This window comes from Centropristis striata, chromosome 22 (genome assembly GCF_030273125.1).
Source record: "Centropristis striata isolate RG_2023a ecotype Rhode Island chromosome 22, C.striata_1.0, whole genome shotgun sequence".
In the NCBI taxonomy this organism is placed as follows: domain Eukaryota; kingdom Metazoa; phylum Chordata; class Actinopteri; order Perciformes; family Serranidae; genus Centropristis; species Centropristis striata.
Window position 1 is genome coordinate 17,132,054 of NC_081538.1, and position 22,927 is coordinate 17,154,980.

Genomic DNA, 22,927 nt, shown 5'->3' on the forward strand with positions numbered 1-22,927 from the left:
GTCTTCATCTCTATGAAGATATATATAATGGGAGCCAAAGGATACAATACATTACAATCTTAGCTGTAATTTAAAAAAAAACGTTTGGAGAGGGAGGGGGAACTATCGCGGGACCTGGTGCGAGATTCTCGCGGAAGCCGCAGCGTTCCACCGTCAGAGCGGCAGAGGGAGAAGGCTGCCCGGGCTGTCAGCACGTCAAACCCCTCTGTCCACTCAAGCATGCTGCTTTTGCGTTTGCAGGCTTTTCTACGACACAAATACAGGAGGCTGCGATGTTGCTAATGATTTTATTGAGCAGCAGATAGAAGCGTTTTGTTGAAGCAGAGGAAAATGTCTCGCTGGACGTGGTGCCCGCTGCTGCTGCTGGTGGTCTGTGAAGTTCAGGCTCAAGTGGAAAGTGAGTTACTAGATACAACATTTTGATAAACTCTCTCTTTAAGCAGCGTTATTTATCTTTGCCTGTCGTTAAAGCCGATATGTATAGCTTTATATATCAGCTAACACTGTAGAACAGGTAAGTTGAGTAATTCTCTGATTGGTTACTGTATGTAAATCACTGAAGTGTCACAGCTGAACTTGTTATTGTTGTGTAGCTTTTGCTAACGTTAGCTAGCAGGTAAATATTTTCTTCATACTTTCTCAAAAACAACTCTGGGTCAAATCGTTATATAATCCAGTTTATTATATTATATCTCACCCCATATAGTGAGTTCCATTGACTCCTATATAGGCTTGAGAGAAGGCTTTATATTTTACCGTCTAATCTTTTTTTTATTTTTTTATTAATTCTTCTTTTCGAACCGAAAAATAAACAACAACATAACCTACAACAGCGTAGGCTAGATGCATATACGTATACATACACATACTCACATAGATACCATTATACAGATGTACATAAACATATAAACATTTACACACATATAGTATATATAGCCCTATACATATACATGCATCTGCCCCGTCTAAGTAATAAGATAGATATAAGAACCAGTTAACTTAATATTCAATATGCATTTCCTTATATAAATTTGGTCCGAAAAAAGGGAGTATGCTGAAGTAAAAAATACGTATCTAGGCCTATCCCCTGGTACCCAACACTTCAAATAAGAATTTAAAGTAAATGAGTCATCACAGAGCAATTCTAACCCAAAAGTTTATAAAATTGAACGTTAATAGAATAGTTTTTAATCCCAATTTAGTAAATGTCCTATGACATGTGTTACAGTATAACAACAGTAGAGCTGTTGACTATTTATGTGCAATTTAACATAAAAAGGTATTTTCTGGTCAAAGTTAAAAAGAAAAATCTAACTAACATTGTCAAACTTTTAAGGGCTTTGAATCCAACCAGTGTGTGTTGTAGGAAATTAGGTAGTGAAACCAAGTGAGGTCAGAGTATTTACTGTGATGGTAAATAAACACTTTGCTAGGGGATTACCATATAACAAAAGCTTTAAGGCTTATGTTACCAGGGATTTATGTCAGTAATAAATTATAAAGAATATGATCAAATATCCAGTGTTTCTGCTCCTAATTCTCATTTAGCCTGAGTGGGGAAGCCATTTAGCCTCATTGGACACTCAATGCTCCACTGGAATTGAAAAATACACTTTTAGTGTTAACAGCTCCAAGTGTTTAGTGTTAAAGCACCAAACACAACACAGAGGGAAGTTCTAATATGCATCACTAATTTAAAATCAGCATTGTTTTGTGGGGGAAAATGTTTGTCTTTTTTAATGTGTTTTCATGCTAAATTACTTATATCCAAGAGTGCGAGAAAACATTTAAAGTGTTGCTTGCAAATCATTCTTTGTGGAGAAACAGTTGAACAAATCTGTCGATTAAATAAACTAATTGATAAGTCGACAAAAGCGTTTGCTTATTAGTCAAATAAGAATTTCTTTAGACAAAGACAGCCTTAAGAAGATCAACACTTTCTGTCTATTGTTTTCTCTCTTCACGTGTCAGAAAAATCAAGGCAGCAGGTCACTCCTGAGGTGGAGTCTGACCTGCAAACAGTCAGCATGGATAAGGCAGCATGTGAAACCTGCCATAAATCTGCAGAGCTTTACTTGACATTCTTCCTTTCTGTATGAAAGACACACGTCTCACTCTCACATGTAGGCAAACATACACATACAATAAGACCATACATATGATAGCACCTATTAATAAATTACAGATCAAAATGTAGATCTGTGTATAAGTCAATGGACAAATACTTTGTACAAATACAGGCAGCTATTTTGGAAGGTCATAGGTCATATGTTGTTGTAAATAAAGCCAACCAACATTAAAAGCAGTTATCAGAAAACACTTTCTCAACAGACAATGAGGCCCACTGCAATCAATCAGTGTGAGAGTTCACTATCACACTGATAAGTTTAAGAACAGCGAGCAGATAGGATTAAGTCATTGCTGAAATGATAGTGTGGGAACGTTTCTTCCAGATTTCTGTTAAGTTGCTGAGGTAAGCTGTTTATGAATGACATTGTCACTTACTTGATTATTGCAAAACTACAGTATTGCAATAGATTTCTTTAGTTTATAAGTCAAACTCCATGTGATTCTCAGATCTTATCAGTGGGTCGGGCTGCTGCAGCGTGATCACTTGAAGTGGTCACGGTGTTACGCAGCAAATCAAGTGTCACATTCCACTCAGAAGGACAGCTAATGGTTAATACAGCCGTAGTTGATTAATTATGACTGTTTTATTTAAATAAGACAGCATTGACGTAAGCGGTGGTGTAGGGGTTGGTACTCTTGCCTCACAGCAAGAGGGTCGTCGGGGGGCGTCCTAGTGGCTCACACTGGTAGAGCACGTACCATTAAGGCTGAGTCCTTGCTGCGTCGGACCCGGGTTCAAATCTGGCCTGAGGTCCCTTTGCCGCCTATCTTCCCCTCTGTCTCCCCTTTTCTATCTGTAACTATCTAATTAAGCATAAAAATGCCCAAAAAAAAGTAGTCTTTAAAAAAAAAAAAAAGAGGGTTGCCAGTTCGACTCCGGCCTGTTGCTTTTCTGTGTGCAGTTTGCATGTTCTTCCTGTGTCAGCGTGGGTTCTCACCTGGTACTCCGGCTTCCTCCCACAGTCCAAAAACATGCAGCTTAGGTTTAATTGGTGACTCTAAAATGCCCGTAGGAGTGAATGAGAGCCTGATTGTCTGTCTCTATATGTCAGCCCTGTGATAGTCTGCCAACCTGTCCAGGGTGTCAACCAATGTCAGCTGGGATCGGCTCCAGCCCCCCGCGACCCGAGTGCAGATAAGCGGTTAAAGATAATGAATGAATGAATGAATGAATGAATGAGCGACGTAAGCATAATCAGAGGATGATACTGGCCAGTCCAAAGTTTTACAAATAAAAGCTGATGTAAGAAGATAAATGAATTCAATTTAATTATTTTACTACCTGTTACAGTTATATTATAATTTGTTTATGCATTTTTTTTTTTACTTTCTAGCTCACAAGAAACATCTTAAATGAGCAGCTGACATGTTGCTAATTAGGGTCAAAACATTTTTTTGTAACAAAAGGTAAAAATCTTGAATATGTTTAAACTGCACACATTGTTATATTTCTTACAAGCTGTTAAATAAATGTTGGCAGCATGCTTCGGTAATTCAATCTGGAACCTCATTCCTCAACCTAGCGTACTTCTTCATTCAGCCTTTTACCAGAATATCCCTCCTTGATGTGCTGCTGACCTGGTTTTAGGTCGTCTTCTTGGCTCAGCATCAAGCTGCTGTCTGTGATTTCAGGAAACAGGAAAAACAAACTTAACTTAATTTTAAACATCTGAGGCTGAGTAATGGTGTAACAGTGCCCTGGTTAACTTGGAAAGATCATTAAAAAAAACCAGGGAGAACTAATTACAGTGACTATGCTGAAGCTTTTTTAGCATTAAATAGTTGCTATTACACCTTAAAAAGCACCTGGTGTGACATCATCTTCTGTCACAGATTCCATTATTGGAAAAAAGAAAAAGGAATATCTGCAGAGTTACACGTGAAATTATTTAAAGTTATTGATTTTGAGAACAAAATTGGTCGCTTGCTGGTATTTGTGATCAGATTTACAGCTATTATATAGTATCATACACCACCTGAGCCGATCCAGCTCAGGGTATATGGGGACACTGGAGCAGAGTGGTTTATAGGCAGCACACTACAATCAATCTACAATAAAATCATGTGATTAATCAGAATTTTCCCTCTCCGTCACAGACCGGGTCATTTTCCTGCCGGGAACGTTCCAGAACGTAAGTGTCTCCCAGAATGAGACGGTGCAGGCCGTGGTGTCCAGGATCCCTCCAGAGGTCGCTTTCATCACTCTGCAGTTCCACACGCAGCACCGCAACGCCACACTCTCCTACACCAGGGTGAGAAAGTGCTCACACACACACTTTTCAGCTTTGACTATCGCAGTAGCATCTGTCACAGACATCTGCTGACTGACATTCACACTGCAGGCAATATCGTTTATATGTGACTCAGATCTTATCAGTGTGAACAGCACAAATCCCATGCAATCTGTTTTGTTTTTTCTAATCAGACCTGGGCCTCTTTCATATGTGGTCCTTAATCGGATACAGCTCTGATGCAAAGGTCACTCAGAAGCAGTGATTACACGTTCCACTATTACGATCCTATCATTCCTTACTCCAATTCCTTATCCACACACACCTCCGTACAGAAGTAGCAGCCGTTTCTCATCAAAAAGCCATTATTAAAAATATTGCTCCCTTTCTCCTTGTCCTTCTTCTCTCTATCATCTACTCATAACTTCACCGGCTTCCACCGTAAACGCTGACTTCAGTAGCCTCCATGTTTAGTCAGGTCAGGAGTGTGATTGGACTGACAGCCCCTATAATATTATACTCATCATATGATAAAAAATAGCATGAACTCACTGAAGCTGCAACAGAATATGTTGCTACATGGTATGATAAAAGTTGGATAAAGTAATAATTCGGACAGAGCCAGGCTAGCTGTTTCCCTTGTTTCCTGACTTTGTTCTAAGCTGCTAGCTCTAGCTTCACTACTTACAAATCCTGCCCATGTTTAATGCAGTGCTGCTGAAAAGTGTTGCACATCCTGAATTTATTTAGTACAATAAACCCCAAATCGAATATTTGGGTTTGTTGTTTTAATGCACCCATCATTGGAAAGTGCCATTACAGTTATTCTCTGGCTGCAATGATGGTGCAGATACGCTCAGATTGCAGATGTGGAAGGCCTGTAAACACTGACCAGACTAGTCTCTTTCACGAGGAAGTTTCTTAAAGAGACAAATGGTATATTCCATATGGGAAAAGTGTTTTTTGAACATTAAAAAATGTTAACATGTCCTAATAGAAACCCAAAACCTGAAAATAATGATAATATGTCCCCTTTAATGAAATGAGATACTATGCTGTACTGGACAGGACGCATTCAATTCAATTAAAAATTACTTTATTCATCCCCGAGGGGAAATTCAGTTAATCTGTTCTCTCTTCTGTAAATGATTGAAGAACTAAACAGCCTGATGGCTGTAGGAGAGAAGGATCTTTTGTATCTCTCCGTCCTGCAACAGAGAGAGAGGAGTCGTCCAATGCTGTTTTTTTGGTCCATAAAGGTTTTGTGTAGCAGATGATCTGGGTATTTCAGGATGGCCTGGAACATGTTGACAGGTCATCTCTCCACTACCTCCTCCAGTGTGTCCAACCTGGCTCCAACCACAGAACCAGCTCTTTAGACCAGTCTGTCCAACCGCCTTCCATCTTGCTTGTATTCACTTATTTTAAGATAAATGGCTGCGTGTTACTCCCCAGATCTAGGTAAATATTTGTTTATCTAGAGGCTGGTGGGTTGTAGTGTTGAACTGAAAGGTGACGGATAAGGTTCTGTTAAAAGGTCATGAGATTTGGGTATCAGTAGCCAAGATGGCTGATACAGAGACAGCCGTGCAGCTCATTGTTTTTATGCAGCTTTTTTTGTGCTGTAACCACCAGCTTTGCAATAACCACCACTGGTTTTCCTGAGAGCATGTGCTGCTTGCCTGCATGTTCTTCACGGTGCATTGCACTGAGCATGACACCGCTATAAAAAAGTGTCTTTTGAAGATGGAGAGGCAGTAAAGTCCACTGGATGAAAGCTCAGTGTCGTTAAGAGTTTAACATGTAAAATTTTCTGGTAAATCAGCAAATCAAATGCTGAATCATTTTTATCATGAGTTTCTCCACATCTTTAATCGAGTGATCCTATTTGTGGTTACAGCAGAAATACAAGCTCAACCGGGTAACTGAAGGTATGCTTCATACATTATGAGCAGGCAGTTAGTTCTACCTAATGAATGAGGCTTTGTAAGCGAAGTCGTCTGACCCACTGAGAGAAGTCGCAGTCAGCTGATGTACAGTCCACATGGTCATGAGCAGCAGACAGGGCGGCCCTGAGGAAAACCTCCTGGCGTCAGTCCCACAAGCCTCAGGGGGACAGCTCGCTGTGGGTCCACGCTGCACCGACATCATGAGCACACAGCTTATTTAGTTTAGTTTTATTTTCTTTCTTTTTGAGGAGAAAAATCATTAGAGCCAAAATCTGCAAGGGAAAGTCACAGAGAAAGAGGTGTGTTTTCAGACAAAAACAGCTCAATGAAGAGTGAACATACAAACTACACATTTGACCATATCTCTCTCTATCACTCATTTCCCTTTCCCTTTTATTTTTTATCACTCACTCACTGCAAGTTGCTAATAACCACATCCTTTTTTTATGTTTGTTGTCATTTGCTGAATGTCCATTTCTTCTTCCTGTTTACAAACAAGTTGTATAAAGCTCCACCAGATTAAATTTTGGCAAGATTAAAATAGAAATTGCACAATGTTACCTAAACTAAACACTGTTTCCGGTTAATGACTAATGAGAGGTCATACTAAGCCTTTAATCCTTTACACACTTATGATTATAATGGTTTAAAGTTGCTCTTCTTCTGTGGCGTATTGGATAAATTCAGTGGAAAACCAATTCAAATGGAGTATCTCTACCCACTCCAGCAGTGTCTGACTACAACAACAAGATGAGAGTCTTACAATGGAGTTATTATGTGAACAGTTAGACTGAGAGTCAGACTATGTGGGCACAGTGCTTCAGTCCTGCCATGCCCGTATGCACACTCAAAAATATGTGGTACATTTCCCTGAAAACAATATCTTGCCCTCTGCTGTCTGTCTCAATATCCCAAGTGTAATTTATAAACAGTTCGATCTAACTGTTGTTCCATGGCACCTTATAGTAGGGCTGGCGATATATCTATATAAAAGCTATATCGATATATTTTTAAATGTGATATGGAATCAGATCATATCGATATAGTTCAATTTTTTTTCTTTCTTTATATATAAATGCTGCCCTTACTAGGATTTGTCATATTTAGTTCTTTTGTAATGTTCGTTATTCTTTTCTCATATAAATATATTTATTTCGGAAAATGATTGGCCTATTTTATTTTATATTCTTTTATTAAAGGTGCACTTTATGGAGCTTTGATTTTTTTTTAAACGTTACTCCTGTTGTTATACAGTATTTATGTTCACTTTCAGTTTCAATTAAACTACTTGTTTACATGTCATATGGCTTTGACTTTGACTGAACATTTGCTCTCACTTTGCAATAAATAATATCTGGATATATATATCGATATTCAGCCTAAATATATCGGGATATGACTTTCGGTCCAAATCGCCCAGCCCTACCTTATAGCTACATTGTCCAGGGTTGAAATCCAGCTCAGACCTGTGGCATCAAATATTTCCATCTCCTAAACCTTTTCTGTCTGTGCGAAGTTATGACAGGGAAAATAGTTATGATATAATCATGCAGTCATGCAAAGCAAGAAAACCCATCAAACAGTGCGTGCAACCAAAACTTGTGCTCTCAGGTTTCAAGAGTCAGACTATTAAAATATTTCCATGGAAAACAACAGATGACACACCCAGATTCAACAAAGGTTGGGACGTTGTGTAAAACGTAAATAAAAACAGATTTCAGTCTGTATATTTCTACGTTGCCCCTCTGAGACACATGGTAGAAGACAAAACTCTGTGCTAAGGGATTTGGAAACCTCAGATTCAGATTGGGAATCGTCGTTTGGGACTTTTGAGGTAACGTTATTTCTACCGAAGGACGGTTTCTGTCAGGTTACTAACATTAGCTACAATGAAGACCAACACAATTCACCACAAAAATGGAATAAACATCCATTAGAGCACATCAGATCAGTTTATTAAGTATGCAAACTTTATAATTATCAGTACTCGTTGCCGTGTTATTAAATAACTCTCATGAGTTCAACTGTATGTGATCGTTTGTGTTCAATCTAAATGTCTCTAAGCATCTACTGTTATGATGTCACTCAATGCACCATAACATTTTACACATTAACACCACATGCATGTAGCTAATATGATTTACATTCTAGTTGTTCAAAGTCATCCAGAAATTAAACTTTTAGAGTTGTGGTCATTTCAACGGCACGCTGTTAATTGTTTTCTTCCCTGTCAGAATGCACCATGCCGCAGAATGCATGTGTGTATGAATGGTCCCGTGCACGCTGATTGTGAATCCAAGGAGGGTTATGAATCTGATTTACACATTTATGCGTTTTTTTCTGCCATGTGACCCAGAGGGGCTCCGTATATTTCCCAAAAAAAGTTCAGCAGTTTGATTTTAAAATACGGTTTTATACAGTTTTCAGTTGAATATATGTCACAAACGGATTAAGAAACTATCACATTCTGTTTTATTTATGTTTTGGGCGTTTTAACTTTTTTTTAAATTGGTGTCGTAACAGTTAAGAGTCAGATAAAGGAACCATGGCCAAATGTGCTTCAAAATGTCAACCAAAGTAGGATATGTTGCAACGAAGTAATCCCCCACTTGGTCTCCATTAGGGTGTGTTGACCAAGAGGTTCTTTGCTACATATATTACATGAGTCTGGACAGACATGGCTGTAAACTGCAATTTGACTCATTGGCAGAGGCATACAACCATGAGGTAGTAATTCTAGTTTAATTCTAGTTATTTAATAATAGTTAATTTCCCCCATCTGGTAACACACATCCTATTGTGGCTCAACAACGTTCGTGTGAACTGAGAGTCCACCAGTTCAGGATGTGGTTGTGTTACACACTTCCACGTTTGACTACTTCTGCTGTTGAGAACATACTCTAAGTTTGGTTGACATTATTTGAGTATGGTTTTATTAATGATTTGCCCTTTTTTAAATAATTACATATTTGTTTTGTAAGTCTCCTCAGCCAATTTAATCCCATATTTTTTGTTTTTATAAAATAAGTCTGGCTTTTTAACAGTTTAGTTTTTAACGACAATGGAGCTTTATTGCACAGAGCAATAAGATGCATCAGGCTTTGATACTCACATGATTCTTGTTAATGGGATGCATTCATTGGCATTGGTTTAGGCTTTTCATGGGATTTGTTGACAATTTTGAACATCACCAAGCTTATCTGTGAGCTGTCTGTGAACCTTTGGACTTATTTGAACTTCTTACCTGCTATGCCAAATGAGGACACTTTACAGACACAGTCACAATAATTTCCCTCATGAGTCTCACGAGCCTCATCATAAGCTAATAGCCTGATATCAAACAGAACTGCCAACTCGTTACACCTTGCTTTCATCTTCAGTCTGACATTAACTTCAGTTAAACAGATTTCCATGAAGTTGGGGCACTCGATTCTCCCTAACCAATCACTAAAGACCAACGGATCCGCCAGTTTAAGTCCACACTGATGCGTAGACATGCCAACGTACTGGTTGTGGTCCTACCTGTGGCGCTGATTGGCTAATCGTTAGTTCTCCTCTGGTGTTTATTGGAACGATTGTTTTTGTACTGAGAAAAAGCAGTTTTGTGTCATGATACCAGACGAATGAGTAAACTCACTGGAGTGGGCGGATTCAAAGGTCTGGATTCAGGCAGATAAGCTTGGCCATTAAAAAATGTCACTGTACACCTAGAGTGTACTGCAGTGAGTCTTAATCCTCTGAGTGATGTGAGCTATAGGTTAGAAACACAGTAATCCATGAAACAAAGAACCTTTTTGTGTGTGACAGAAAATATTTCAAGGTATTGCTGGCTGTGCTGGCAGAAGATTGGATTTTTGACCTGTATAAAATATCTCTGAACTTATCTTCTAGTGATGCAATGAGCTTGACATCTGTGGTTTTGAGGTTAATGTCGTGTCAGCCATTTGATGGATTGCTATGAAATTTGTTACAGACATTCATGCCCACCTCGAATGGATGAATTGCAATATCTTTGGTCATGTAAAGTTTTTCCTCAAGCACCAACAAGGTCAGAATTTGGTTGTTGCCCAAATACCTGCAAAACTAATGGCACCCAACAGCCTCAGCTTCAAGGCTGATGGGTGCCATCAGCTTTACTGCTGTTTGGCAAATGTTAGCATGCTAACATTATACTAGAGATGATACAGAAAGGAGGCACACTTGTGTCACATGGGGTTCGTCATTGCCTTGCCCCTTTAGAAAACTAGCCACAATTCCTGACTCCATTCACCCAATGGAAGACGTGAAGTACAGGTTATGACCGATTCTTTAGCCCCAAAGTCACAAAAGTAAATATTCAAGCTGTTTTTAACAAGCCACTTACCTTCATTCTAAAACTGAAATAGCATTTTCCAGTCAGACAAATCCATAGACAATACTTGTCGCGGTCACAGCAATTTATATTGAGAATTTTAGAAATGCAGATAGCATAAACATTAGCCAAACTGTGTCAACATTTTAAGCTGATGTCAACTACTGTTCACAAACACCCTAGCTAACTAATTTTTGTAATGTAAAACATGGTTGTTAGCTGTATATTGATAGAGAAAATGAATACATTATGCCCCATGCGCCCACTTAGGAGATTCTTCCACCCCAAAGTCAACTAAAGTAAACCTATTTTTTTTAAAAGCCACTTATCTTCTGAGCATTCTGACACTGAAAGAGTATTTTTTTGGTCAGACAAATCTGTAGAAAAACATTTTCTTTCTTTTTAGACCTGTCTCCGTCTCAGCAAATTATATTGCAAGTTTTGGCATCACAGATAACATTGACGTTAACCAAACTGTGTCAAAATTTTAAGCTAACATCATCGACCGTTCTTGAACACCCTAGCTAACTGATTTTCCTAATGCTTAATATGGCTGTTAGCTGTGTATAAATAGAAAATATTAATACATTATGCTTGACGTGTCTTTTGTAGCAGTATGTCTTTTATCATACCTGTGCTAACACTTAGCTCAAAGCTAAGTGTTAGCACTTAGCTCAAAGCAGCGCTGTTCCTAAATACAAGCTGATAGACAAACATGCAAACATGTCTGTAGACTCTAGATTTCTGATTGTTTAAAAATGATTTTGAGCAGACTCTTTGCTGACAACATGATATGTGTGTTTGTTTCAGATGCCTGGCCTGGGTTCCTCTCTGACAGCAGTGGACTCGGGTCTCCTGTCGGCTCTCCAGCCGGGCCAAGCCTCCCTCTCCTTGTTTCTGTCCTCTCCTGATAACGAGACAGTGGCGGGCACCGGGGTCATCCTCCCATACTCCAGCACTGGTACTTGTTGTCAAACACTCTTTTGGGCGATTACGTTTGGCTTCTCTTCTGATTTGTGCCACTTAATCTGAGTCTAGCATGAGAAGTCAGAAAACAAGGAAGTTGCAGCTACTTTTTCTGCACAGTAATAGTGAAAAAACTCTCAGACGATCATGATTTTTAACTTGAGGAAGCTCATGCAGACCATGAGTGAGCAGTGGCACTGATTGTGCGTGTTTGCAAATATGCCTTCCTAATGTGTTGAAACACCCGCAGCAAGTCATCCTGACATGGTAGGATGCCACTAAACCCTTAAAAGAGTGATTTTTTTGTCGTCCTCTGACGATCTAGCATCTAATGATTATTGTGCTCTCTTTTAGATCCTGTCCCTGGAGCTTGTAACACAGAGTTTAACCTGGAAATCGACCCAAACGTCTATATCCACTACAACCTCTACGAGACCACGATCCGTTTTGCACCAGCAAACTTAGGATCCGAGAGGTAACACACCAAATAGTTTGGCATTGTCTTCTTAACTTCCTGTTCAGCCTGTTCAGCTGTAGGCAGCAATAACTCAATGTGGTTAAATCACATCCAGCAGGACCTGCAGTCAAACCGTCTCCCTGTTTATCTGCTTTCAATTGATCTCGTGCTCACTGTCTCACACACACCCCTCCTCCTCCACTTTGCTGATAGTACTCGCTTCATTTTCTCAAGAATGTCTGTTATGTGTCTCAGAGCCGTCTTAGCGCAGACAAACAGAGGACCTTGTTCACTTGTTGAGTCATTTCCTGTTGTGTTATTACCTGCTAGTTTCTAGCAGAACATCCTTCACTGTTTTTAAAACCAGGTCAGGTTTTGTTTATCTGAATGCCTTTGAGTAAGAAAGGGCTTCTGTGTGCAGTTTTCAGTTCTTTTATTAGTTGCAGTTGCGGTTTGGAAAGGAATATCTTGAGAGTTTGTGTCATGATAGAATTTCAGAAATGCCCGGCGGCATGCATGAAATGTGGAAAATTAAGTTTTCAGCTCATCACCAATATTGGTTTGGACAAATACTGGTATCTTTGTTGACTGTGCTTTAATGCCAGTTGGTTGTCAGGTCAGTTCAGTTAAAACTCAACTTGTCTGACTGGTGTGATTTGTTATTATATCAGGTGAGGAGTCAACTTAATGGCCACACCTACATGTACCAGTGTCTTCTAAGACTTAGTTAAGTATAATCAAAGATACATGTGAATACCAAAATGGCTGGTTATTTAAGTGTGCTGATTCCTTACTACATGCTCATTGTACATAGCATACAATACACTAATACAGATTTTTGCTGCTACTGTACTAGAAATCATTAAAAATATATATATTTTTTCCACTAACAGGAAATAAGGTAATAGGTGCTCCGACCAAAGATGTATAATAACTGACTGGACAGTGGACTCTTAATCGGTTACTCAAAGATCCCATAAAAGTTGAAAGTGACTTTTCCATGTCTTTTCTGATTATAAAATAGATCTTGCTAGACTGAAGATGCAGAAGACCCACAAACACTGACAAATCAGAGCTCACCGGGCTTTTTTGGAGATACGGTCTTAAAGAGACAGGCACTAAAACAGAGCGTTTCAGACAGAGGGTGTATACAGGTATATTCAGACGGACAGTATGAGAAAAATAATGAGTTCTTTAAGATAAAACGATGCAAACATGTTCTAGTAGGAATCCAAAATATATATGTGAAGCTGAAAAGCCTTCACAAAACTGTGTAACTATGGAATTACAGATGAAGCCATTGAAATCCAGCTGCAGGGTTTGGTATTAATCTTCACATAGAGAATTTTTTTTTTTAACAAATATTCAATACTTTGTAAAGATGTTTGTCTTTTGGAGTGTTCCTGGAACTGCCTTGTCCCATCCATCATAAGTTTACACTATTTAGTTTTTTATCCCGTGCACACAACTCTCTTCTTTGTGAAATGCATTGTGGTACAAAATCAGCAGCACATTCAAAAAACTACATTAGAAAGCATCTAAGTATTTTGAGTATATTTAAATTAGTTGATGTCAAAACCTGAGTAGCATTAGTTTGTAGTATGAAATTGGTACACAGCGTATATCCAACGATGCAAAACAGAAAGGAAATACAGCAGTGCATCTTTTAAATTGTTTATTTTCTCTCCTAAAGCTTCCAAGTCTTCAGTATTTGGCAGCAGCTGCCGTGGCTTGTATCATTTCGTGTTATTGCAAAACAGTCAGATGAATTAATATCTGTATACTAACTAACTAAAGTCTACAGATAAGTGCAGTGTAAAGACAGTATGTGATCCAAAAGTCAAAACTCAGAATCTGGTCAACCACAGATTAAATAAGACTGCTGTTACATAAGTTTAAACAGAGTCTAGTTTCAGTTTAAGTGTTCTCACACTCATTCTCTTACGCCCACACACACTCGCTCTCGCTCTATCTCTACCTCTGCCTCGACTCAGTGTGTCGGCCAAATGACATTTGAACATAAATCTCATTGAATTAAGTTTCCATGCATAATAGAGACACCAGAGTAAAGGCTGTCATGTCTGTCCTCCATCAGGGGAGCAACTCCTCCGGCCTGTGACCAATCCACAGCAACCAACACGCGCTGGCGGCTCAACTATGACATCTACCAGTACTTCCTGCCTGAGAACGACCTATCAGAGCGCAGCCTGTTCAGTAGCATCCAGACTGTGGCTGACATCCAGGGCATGATGGAGAACGGCAAACGGGTGGGGCACCAAGAACACAATCACTTACTAGGGCTGGGCGATATGGACCAAAAGTCATATCCTGATATATTTAGGCTGAATATCGATATACGATATATCCTGATGTTTTTATCGCAAAGTGAGAGCAAATGTTCAGTCAAAGTCAAATATGACATGTCACATGTAGTTTTATTGAAACGGTTTATTTAAGTGAACATAAATACTGTATGACAATAGGAGTAGATTTTTTATTTTAATCAAAGCTCCATAAAGTACACATTTAAATAGAAAAATATCTTAAATAAAAATAGCCTATGAAATAAAACAGGCCAATCTTTTTTCTAAATAAATATATTTATATGAGAAAAGAATAACGAACATTACAAAAGAACTAAATAAGCAAACCCTAGTAAGCGCAGCATTAGTATGTAATTCCATATATCCAAGATATATTATATATTGATATATTGCCCAGCCCTATCACTTACATACATTAAGAACAGTAATAATAAATAACAGCTGACTCTTCATCGCCCCGTGTCCCTGCAGGTCATGACGCTGTCATCATCAGATATGACCATGGCGGTGTTCAACTCCATCCCCGGTCAGGGTGTCATCTACTCCGTCATCGTCAGAGACCCGCTGTTGAACACCTCGGCCTCCTACGTCCCCGTTCACACCTACGCCTGCAGCTTCAATTCCACTCTGGATGGCTGTCAGACTCTCGGTGAGCTCTTGTTGTTGTGATTTTAAGATTTTATTAAGTATTATACAAAAATGATTTAATACTCCTTTTTGAAAAACCTTAACATTAGGTTAGTTTATTGTGTATTTTTGCGACATGGGATTCTCAACCTACAGTCATGGAAAAAATTATTAGACCACCCTTGTTTTCTCCTTGCTTTCTTGTTCATTTTAATGCCTGGTACAACTAAAAGTACATTTGTCAAATATAATGATAACAAAAATAGCTGATAAGAGTTTAATTTAAGAGCTGATATCTAGACATTTTCCATGGTTTTCTTGATAATGATTTTGGTTATTTTGAAGAAAAACACGGGAAATGTCTATATATCAGCTCTTAAATTAAACTCTTATCAGCTATTTTTGTTATTATCATTATATTTGTCCAAACAAATGTACCTTTAGTTGTACCAGGCATTAAAATGAACAAGAAATTGAATAAAAGGGGTGGTCTAATATTTTTTTCCATGACTGTAAATAAGGGAATGCTTATAAAAAAATCTAAATTCAGTCTTCAGTCTAATCTTAAGATATTACTTGTATATTATCTACCAAGTTATAGAAAGCCATCAGGCTGACTCATTCCTCCAGAGTTACTAGACTAACTTAATTTCCCCTCTGGGATAAATAAAGTAATTTTGATTTGATTTGATTAAAGTTATCAAGTCAAGAAAAGCAACAAATCCTCAAATAAGGAAATCAATAAATAAAGGCTGAGGTCTAGTAGGTTCCAGATAAAATTCAGAACATCTAACTCCCTCAGAAACAGCAGGAAGCTTATTGTAGAAGCAAATGATGCTCTGAGAGAAGGTTAGACCTTGAGCTGCTCTGCTTTAACGATTTCTATTATTATTATTCAATTTGCAGGAAAGATATCTACAAAGATTTTCTTCACCATCACAGGGTTGGCGGGCCTGTTTGTCTGCTTCTTTGGGCATCGATTCTTCAAATGTGGTGAGTAGTTTGAAATAATTTTATGTCACTTTATTATGGTTTTATTATAACAAACAGACTATTATAATATTATCAACCCCCATTCAGTTTCATGGCAATCATAAAATAAGAAAAAAGGACCAGTTTAATTTATTATTATTTGTTTTATAGAATTAGAATAAAATGGAATTTTTCCAAGAGCCCACAAATGTTACCAATATTTGGGGGGGAATTGTAGCTTCACATGCTACACATATTGAACTATTTACAATTTTCCAACCTCTATTTCCAGCCTCTCTTGTCCTCTCCTCTCTGCTCTGTGTAAACAGTCTGCACTTCAGTTGAGGTTTCCCATAAAAAATTCAGTTGAGTCCTTTATGGCTTCCCAGTTACAAAGAGGAGTGCAAAATTTAAAAATAAAGTTGTTTTTAGTACAAACGCTTTATTTTGGGTGAAATTTTACACAAGATATGTGGGATAAAGTGGTTTTTATAAAAATATCACTATGGTTAGCATAGATTTGTCTATTTGTCTTGTCTTTATCCTGGTGGAAGCATTCATTACACATGTTTATAGACTGCTTCAAATTTAAAACTCAGTCAATATTTTCTGTTTTTACAGTTTCTGGCTATGCTGTTGTGGAATTCAGGTGCTTAATATCCCATTGCAAAGCATTAATATTTCAGGATTGATTTGGTGACTTTTTCTTCTTCTGCCTAGTTTCTGTTTTTATCGTGTTAACAAAACATGGAAGCAGTAGTGAGATACAGGAAGGTCTCATTATTCCTGTGAGAAAGTGATTCACTAAAGAGTCATTTCGAGTTCACTATATTCTCAAGTCTGAGGTCTGTAAAACAACTCTGTTTTGACTCCAAACTGAAAGAGTTATGTTTGTCCTGACTTAGCTTTTTTTTCCAGACACAGTTCACCTCAGGGTCAGCAGGATAGATGAGTGGAGTCAGAGGTCACGTTTTCACATTTTAGACTTCCTCCTAGGGATGTAAAAACGAGTCAGACGGAAGTAGAGCTCCGGTGTGGTGTCGACACCGTACAGAGAAGAGGTTCTCACTTTCATTCCTGTTCATTTAGAGTAGAATAAATGTAAAAAAGTCAACTTACCGGGTGTGGCAGCAGCTTGGTTCTCATGTGATGCAGAAATGTATTTGTTCCAAAGTGAACCCATGACTGTGATGTACCACTGCTGCCAGCAGCTGTGACAGATCTCAAAGTGACGAGAGAAGGAGAAGAAAGACAGAGAGGGGATCTGATAGTGTTTATTCTGGGGAGCTTGATCCATTTCCAACAGCTGAACTATCAGGAGGATGTTTGTGTAGAGTGATCACAGACATGTCTTTCCTGCTTCTATGAATAAATTACTGTAATCTAGGGCTGGGCGATATATCGATATAAAAGATATATCCATATATATTTAAATGTGATATGGAATTAGACCATATCGCACATATCGATATAGTTCAAATTTGAGCTGTGATCCTTGCTTTATATATAAATGCTGCCCTTACTAGGGTTTGTCATATTTAGTTATTTTGTAATGTTTGTTATTCTTTTCTCATATAAATATATTTATTTCAGAAAAAAAGATTGGCCTATTTTATTTCATAGGCTATTTTTTATTATTTTTTTAAGATTTTTTTTTATTTAAATGTGCACTTTATGGAGCTTTGATTTTTTTAAAAAGGTACTCCTGTTGTTATACAGAATTTATGTAGGCTTAAATAAACAGTTTCAATAAAAGTACTTGTGACTTGTAATATTTGGCTTTGACTGAACATTTGCTCTCACTTTGCGATAAAAATATCAGGATATATATTGTATATATCGATATTCAGCCTTAATATATCGGGATATGACTTTTGGTCCATATTGCCCAACCCTACTGTAATCTGCATTTTATTTGTTTATTGTTTCTTGCAGAGATGTTTTGCATGGGATTCAGCTTCGCAACATTTTTCTTCTTTGTGCTGATGACCAGAACCACAGGACTGAACTATAACAGTGAGTTTTCCCCACTTTGATCCTCTCCAAGCCTTCCTGTGTGTTTACATGATTAAAGCCACTATGTGGAGGGTTTGAACATCCTACAGTAACAGTCCTCTCCACTCCGTCTCTCTGCAGTCTGCCTGGCTGTGTCAGCAGTAATCGGCGTGGTGGGCGGGGTCCTCTTAGTGATGAGCTGGTGGCGTTTCGGGTCCGTCATGGCCTGCATCGTCGTGGTGGGACTGATGCTCGGCTTCCTCACCGCCTCCACCGTGCTCGCCACTCCTCTTGGTAGGAAAAGAAAGCTGTCCCGTCATGTTTTTGTAGGATTTACTTGCTTTTAAATACTGTCATGGCCAAATACATTCATGGAAAAAGTATTAGACTACCCTTTTTCTTCATTTTTTTTTTTGATACAACTAAAAGTACATTTGTTTGGACAAATATAATGATAATATATAGCTCATAAGAGTTTAATTTAAGAGCTGATATCTAGACATTTTCCATGGTTTTCTTGATAATAACCAAAATCATCATCAAGAAAACCATGTAAAATGTCTAGATATCAGCTCTTTAATTAAACTCTTATCAGCTATTCTTGTTGTTATCATTAAATTTATCCAAACAAATGAACCTTTAGTTGTACCAGGCATTAAAATTAACAAGAAATTGTGGAAAACAAGGGTGGTCTAATATTTTTCACTAAATTAATGCTTAAATACCTTTCCATATATTATATATTCAGTGTGTTCTATGTGTGTGTGTTGTGTTCAGGTGACCTGGATGTGTTCAGGCGTTCAGATGTGGTTTTCTGGGTGACGTTCTGCTGCATCATGATTGCTGTTCCGCTCTTCTTTGTGCGTTGGCCCAGAGAGGTAACTGATTTCACACTTCAACCCACACACCACAGTCTGTTGAGGATTTCAGCACTTTACTCTGGCGCCATTTAGTGGTAGTACTAAAAATGACACTCATCGGCCACTTGATTAGCTAGCAAGAGATTATCTTCTGCAGACCTTGGTTTTAATGAATGGTTGTTTGAGTTACTGTTGAACCAGTCTGGCCATTCTCCTCTGACCTCTGTCCCAGTATGCAAATCCCAGTAGATGAGCAATTTGTGAAATACTCAGATCAACAACCATGCCATGCTCATAGTCACTTAAGTCACTTAAATCACTAATTCGCGAATTTGGTGGGAGTTTGCATGGAAGAACCCGATCGTTTTTTTTATGTCACTGAAAATGAAGAGTCTTTGCGTATTTTGAAAAGCGTTATATAAAACTGATGCATTATTATTATTATTATTATTATTATTATTATTATTAACTGCACAGCTGCCAGAAATGTTGGCGAGGATGTGGATCTTTCAATGGAGACCACTGTCACATCTTTTGGAAATTTAAAAAAAATAAATGTAATCTGGGAAATGGTATGTAGGGTGTTACAGCAAATAGGCCTAAGACTTGTTTAGTGCTTTATTTAGGTAAATTCACAGAAGAGATTGATATCACTCATGATGAATACCTGATCAAAGTGCTGCTGGTGGCAGGCAAGAAAGCCATCACTAGGAACTGGGGAAAGGAAACACCACCAACGAAAGATCAATGGATAATAATTGTGGAAGAAATATTTTTAATGGAAAAATTGACATATATTGAGGCTACAGGGAGCACAACTGGACAGGAAATGGGAAAATTGGACCCTATACAGGACTCTAAATGCTGATACTGGACTGGAATAATAATGAAAGATGTACCTTTCTACAAGATTGTAAGAATAGTGTGCACTCCCCAGGCAGCTCAGTGTTTGGTTTGCTTGTATTTGTTTTAATTGTTGCAAAAATGTGTTACTAAAAACAAAAAAAAGTCACTTAAATCACCTTTCTTCTCCATTCTGATGCTCGCTTTGAACTTTAGAGTCAGAGTCAGGTTTTCCTTTATTGTCATTGCACAGAGTAACAACTACTAGGACAACAAAATTAGCCATCAACCCGTCCAAACGTATACTTAAACACACATATAATATGACAGAGGTGGACAGGACAGGGAGACAGAGATGAAAGAAAGGAAATACAGCACAATGTCTTTGCCTTGTCAACATGTCTAAATGCATTGAGATGCTGCCATGTGATTGGCTGAATAGATATTTGCGTAAACGAGCAGTTGAACAGGTGTACAGTTGAAACCAGAAGTTTACATACACTACATAAAAAGACACATATGCTTTTTTTTCTCACTGTCTGACATGAAATCAGACAATCACTTTTCCTGTTTTAGGTCCGTTAGGATTACCAAAATTAATTCTATTTGCCAAATGCCAGAATAATGAGAGAAGGATTTTTTTAGACATTTTTTTATGACTTTCTTCAAAGTCAGAAGTTTACATACACTAACATTATTATGCCTTGAAACAATTTGGGAAAGCCCAGATGATGCTGGCATGTCTTTGGAAGCTTCTGATAGGTTTATTGACAACATTAGAGTTAATTGGAGACACACCTGTGGATGTATTTTAAGGCACACCTGAAACACACTGCTTCTTTGTGTAACCTTATTGGAAAATTCGAAAGAAACCAACAAAAATATCAGGGAGATAATTGTGGACTTGCACAAGTCTGGTTCATCCTTGGGTGCAATTTCCAGATGCCTGAAGGTTCCACATTCATCTGTTCAAATAATTATACCCAAGTATAAACACCATGGGAATGTCCAGCCATCATAGCGCTCAGGAAGGAGACGGGTTCTGTGTCCCAGAGATGAACGTGCTTTGGTGCAAAATGTGCATATCAACCCAAGAACAAAAGCAAAAGACCTTGTGAAGATGCTGGCTGAAGCTGGTAAGAGTGTGTCATTATCCACAGTGAAACGAGTACTGTACCAACATGGGCTGAAAGGCCACTCTGCCAGGAAGAAGTCATTACTCCAAAAGAAACAAAAAAGCCTGATTACAGTTTGCAAATGCACACAGGGACAAAGACCTTAATTTTTGGAGACATGTCCTGTGGTCTGACAAAACTGTTTATGTTTCTTTTGGAGTAATGGCTTCTTCCTGGCAGAGTGGCCTTTCAGCCCATGTTGGTACAGTACTCGTTTCACTGTGGATAATGACACACTCTTACCAGCTTCAGCCAGCATCTTCACAAGGTCTTTTGCTTTTGTTCTTGGGTTGATATGCACATTTTGGACCAAAGCACATTCATCTCTGGGACACAGTGTCCGTCTCCTTCCTGAGCGCTACGATGGCTGGACATTCCCATGGTGTTTATACTTTGGTATAATTATTTGAACAGATGAATGTGGCACCTTCAGGCATCTGGAAATTGCACCCAAGGATGAACCAGACTTGTGCAAGTCCACAATTATCTCCCTGATATTTTTGTTGGTTTCTTTCGAATTTTCCAATAAGGTTACACAAAGAAGCAGTGTGTTTCAGGTGTGCCTTAAAATACATCCACAGGTGTGTCTCCAATTAACTCTAATGTTGTCAATGAACCTATCAGAAGCTTCCAAAGACATGACAGCATCATCTGGGCTTTCCCAAATTGTTTCAAGGCATAATAATGTTAGTGTATGTAAACTTCTGACTTTGAAGAAAGTCATAAAAAATTGTCTAAAAAAATCCTTCTCTCATTATTCTGGCATTTGGCAAATAGAATTAATTTTGGTAATCCTAACGGACCTAAAACAGGAAAAGTGATTGTCTGATTTCATGTCAGACAGTGAGAAAAAAAAGCATATGTGTCTTTTTATGTAGTGTATGTAAACTTCTGGTTTCAACTGTACCTAATGAAGTGGCCAGTGTGTGTATGTTTGTGTTACTTCTTCCTTACTTGTTCTTAGTATTTATTTTAATATTTTTCATAGTAAAAAATAGAATGAACGGGGATCTCACAATAACACACATTTAAGCTGTTTTATTTTGAAATATTCGCCTACAAATTGCTCATATTCCAGTTTTTTATCATGTTTTTAGCAAGGATTCTCCACAGCCCACTAAAAAAAAACCGAATTTAACATTTTTCAAATGAACAATAAAAGAATATTTTTGTGTGACGTTGTTGTGTTTCTGTGACATCAGGGGAACATCATCACGTGCGGCGTGGTTGGTGCTTACGCTGTAATTCTGGCCGTCAACGCCTACATTTACACCAGCCTGTCCTACATCACTATGAACATCCTCAAACGTTTCCTTAACAACAACTACAGCACAGTGTTCACTGACGTGCCTTTCCAAACCATCGGTGAGTTCACAGCTCAAGTCAAATGTCAGTTAACTCAAACTTTTGGTCTCCACCTAACACAGTTCTCTCTTTTAATTTCTTCCTCCCGTCAATCAGACTACGTCATGATCACAGTGTGGGTGGTGCTCGGCGTTTGCGGCATCGTGCTGCAGCTGTACCGTGAGCGTTCCCGCCCCTTCTTCCCACCCAGCCCGTACCTCATGTGGCTGCAAGAACGCGAGCGCCGCAGGACCAACGTCCTGGACCCGAGCCACCACTTCCCCCCGCTGCCCAGCCGGCTCCTGGCCAGAGCGCGGCAGCTCACCAAGAAGACGGAGCCGGCCGGAGAACACACACCTCTGCTCCTTTAAGCCTCGGAGCGTCTCCATGTGAAGGCGGATCACATGTACAGTCAGGGTCCGGACTTGAGATCCCTGTGATGCACTTTTCATCTTGGTGATCTGGAGGAATATCATTGCTCATAACTGGTGCTAGGACCTGACCTCAGATCAGCTGATTGAAAGATGGTTTCAGTAGAAACGCAGCAGGAAGGACAAAACCACTGACACCCTACAGGTGGATTCAATTTTTTTAACTTTTGGAGTAAAGACTGTGAGCTTTTTCCCTGAACACCACTTATATTTAACATTTATAAGACTTTTTAACAACCACTGAAACTGTTGAGGAGAACTTGAGATTATTG

The 22,927-nt window shown here is 38.6% G+C and overlaps 1 protein-coding gene across 1 annotated transcript; it reads left to right on the forward strand.

The window, feature by feature from the left end:
- The first annotated feature begins 174 nt into the window (after nt 1-174).
- tm7sf3 (transmembrane 7 superfamily member 3) lies at nt 175-22,714 on the forward strand. The gene is made up of 12 exons (XM_059326162.1): nt 175-397; nt 4,228-4,382; nt 11,472-11,622; nt 11,982-12,102; nt 14,180-14,351; nt 14,880-15,057; nt 15,942-16,028; nt 17,943-18,023; nt 18,144-18,296; nt 18,780-18,880; nt 22,083-22,245; nt 22,342-22,714. Exons 1-12 carry the CDS (start codon nt 331-333, stop codon nt 22,593-22,595), a joined length of 1,683 nt encoding a protein of 560 aa, XP_059182145.1. The 5' UTR covers nt 175-330; the 3' UTR covers nt 22,596-22,714.
- The last annotated feature ends 213 nt before the right edge of the window (nt 22,715-22,927 follow it).

Bases quoted from the DNA above. Each gene is read 5' to 3' on its own strand.
- tm7sf3 (XM_059326162.1), top strand. From the start codon at position 331: ATGTCTCGCTGGACGTGGTGCCCGCTGCTGCTGCTGGTGGTCTGTGAA. The intron at 4,383-11,471 runs GTGAGAAAGTGC...TGTTTGTTTCAG, and splicing joins CCACACTCTCCTACACCAGG to ATGCCTGGCCTGGGTTCCTC. The intron at 14,352-14,879 runs GTGGGGCACCAA...GTGTCCCTGCAG, and splicing joins TGATGGAGAACGGCAAACGG to GTCATGACGCTGTCATCATC.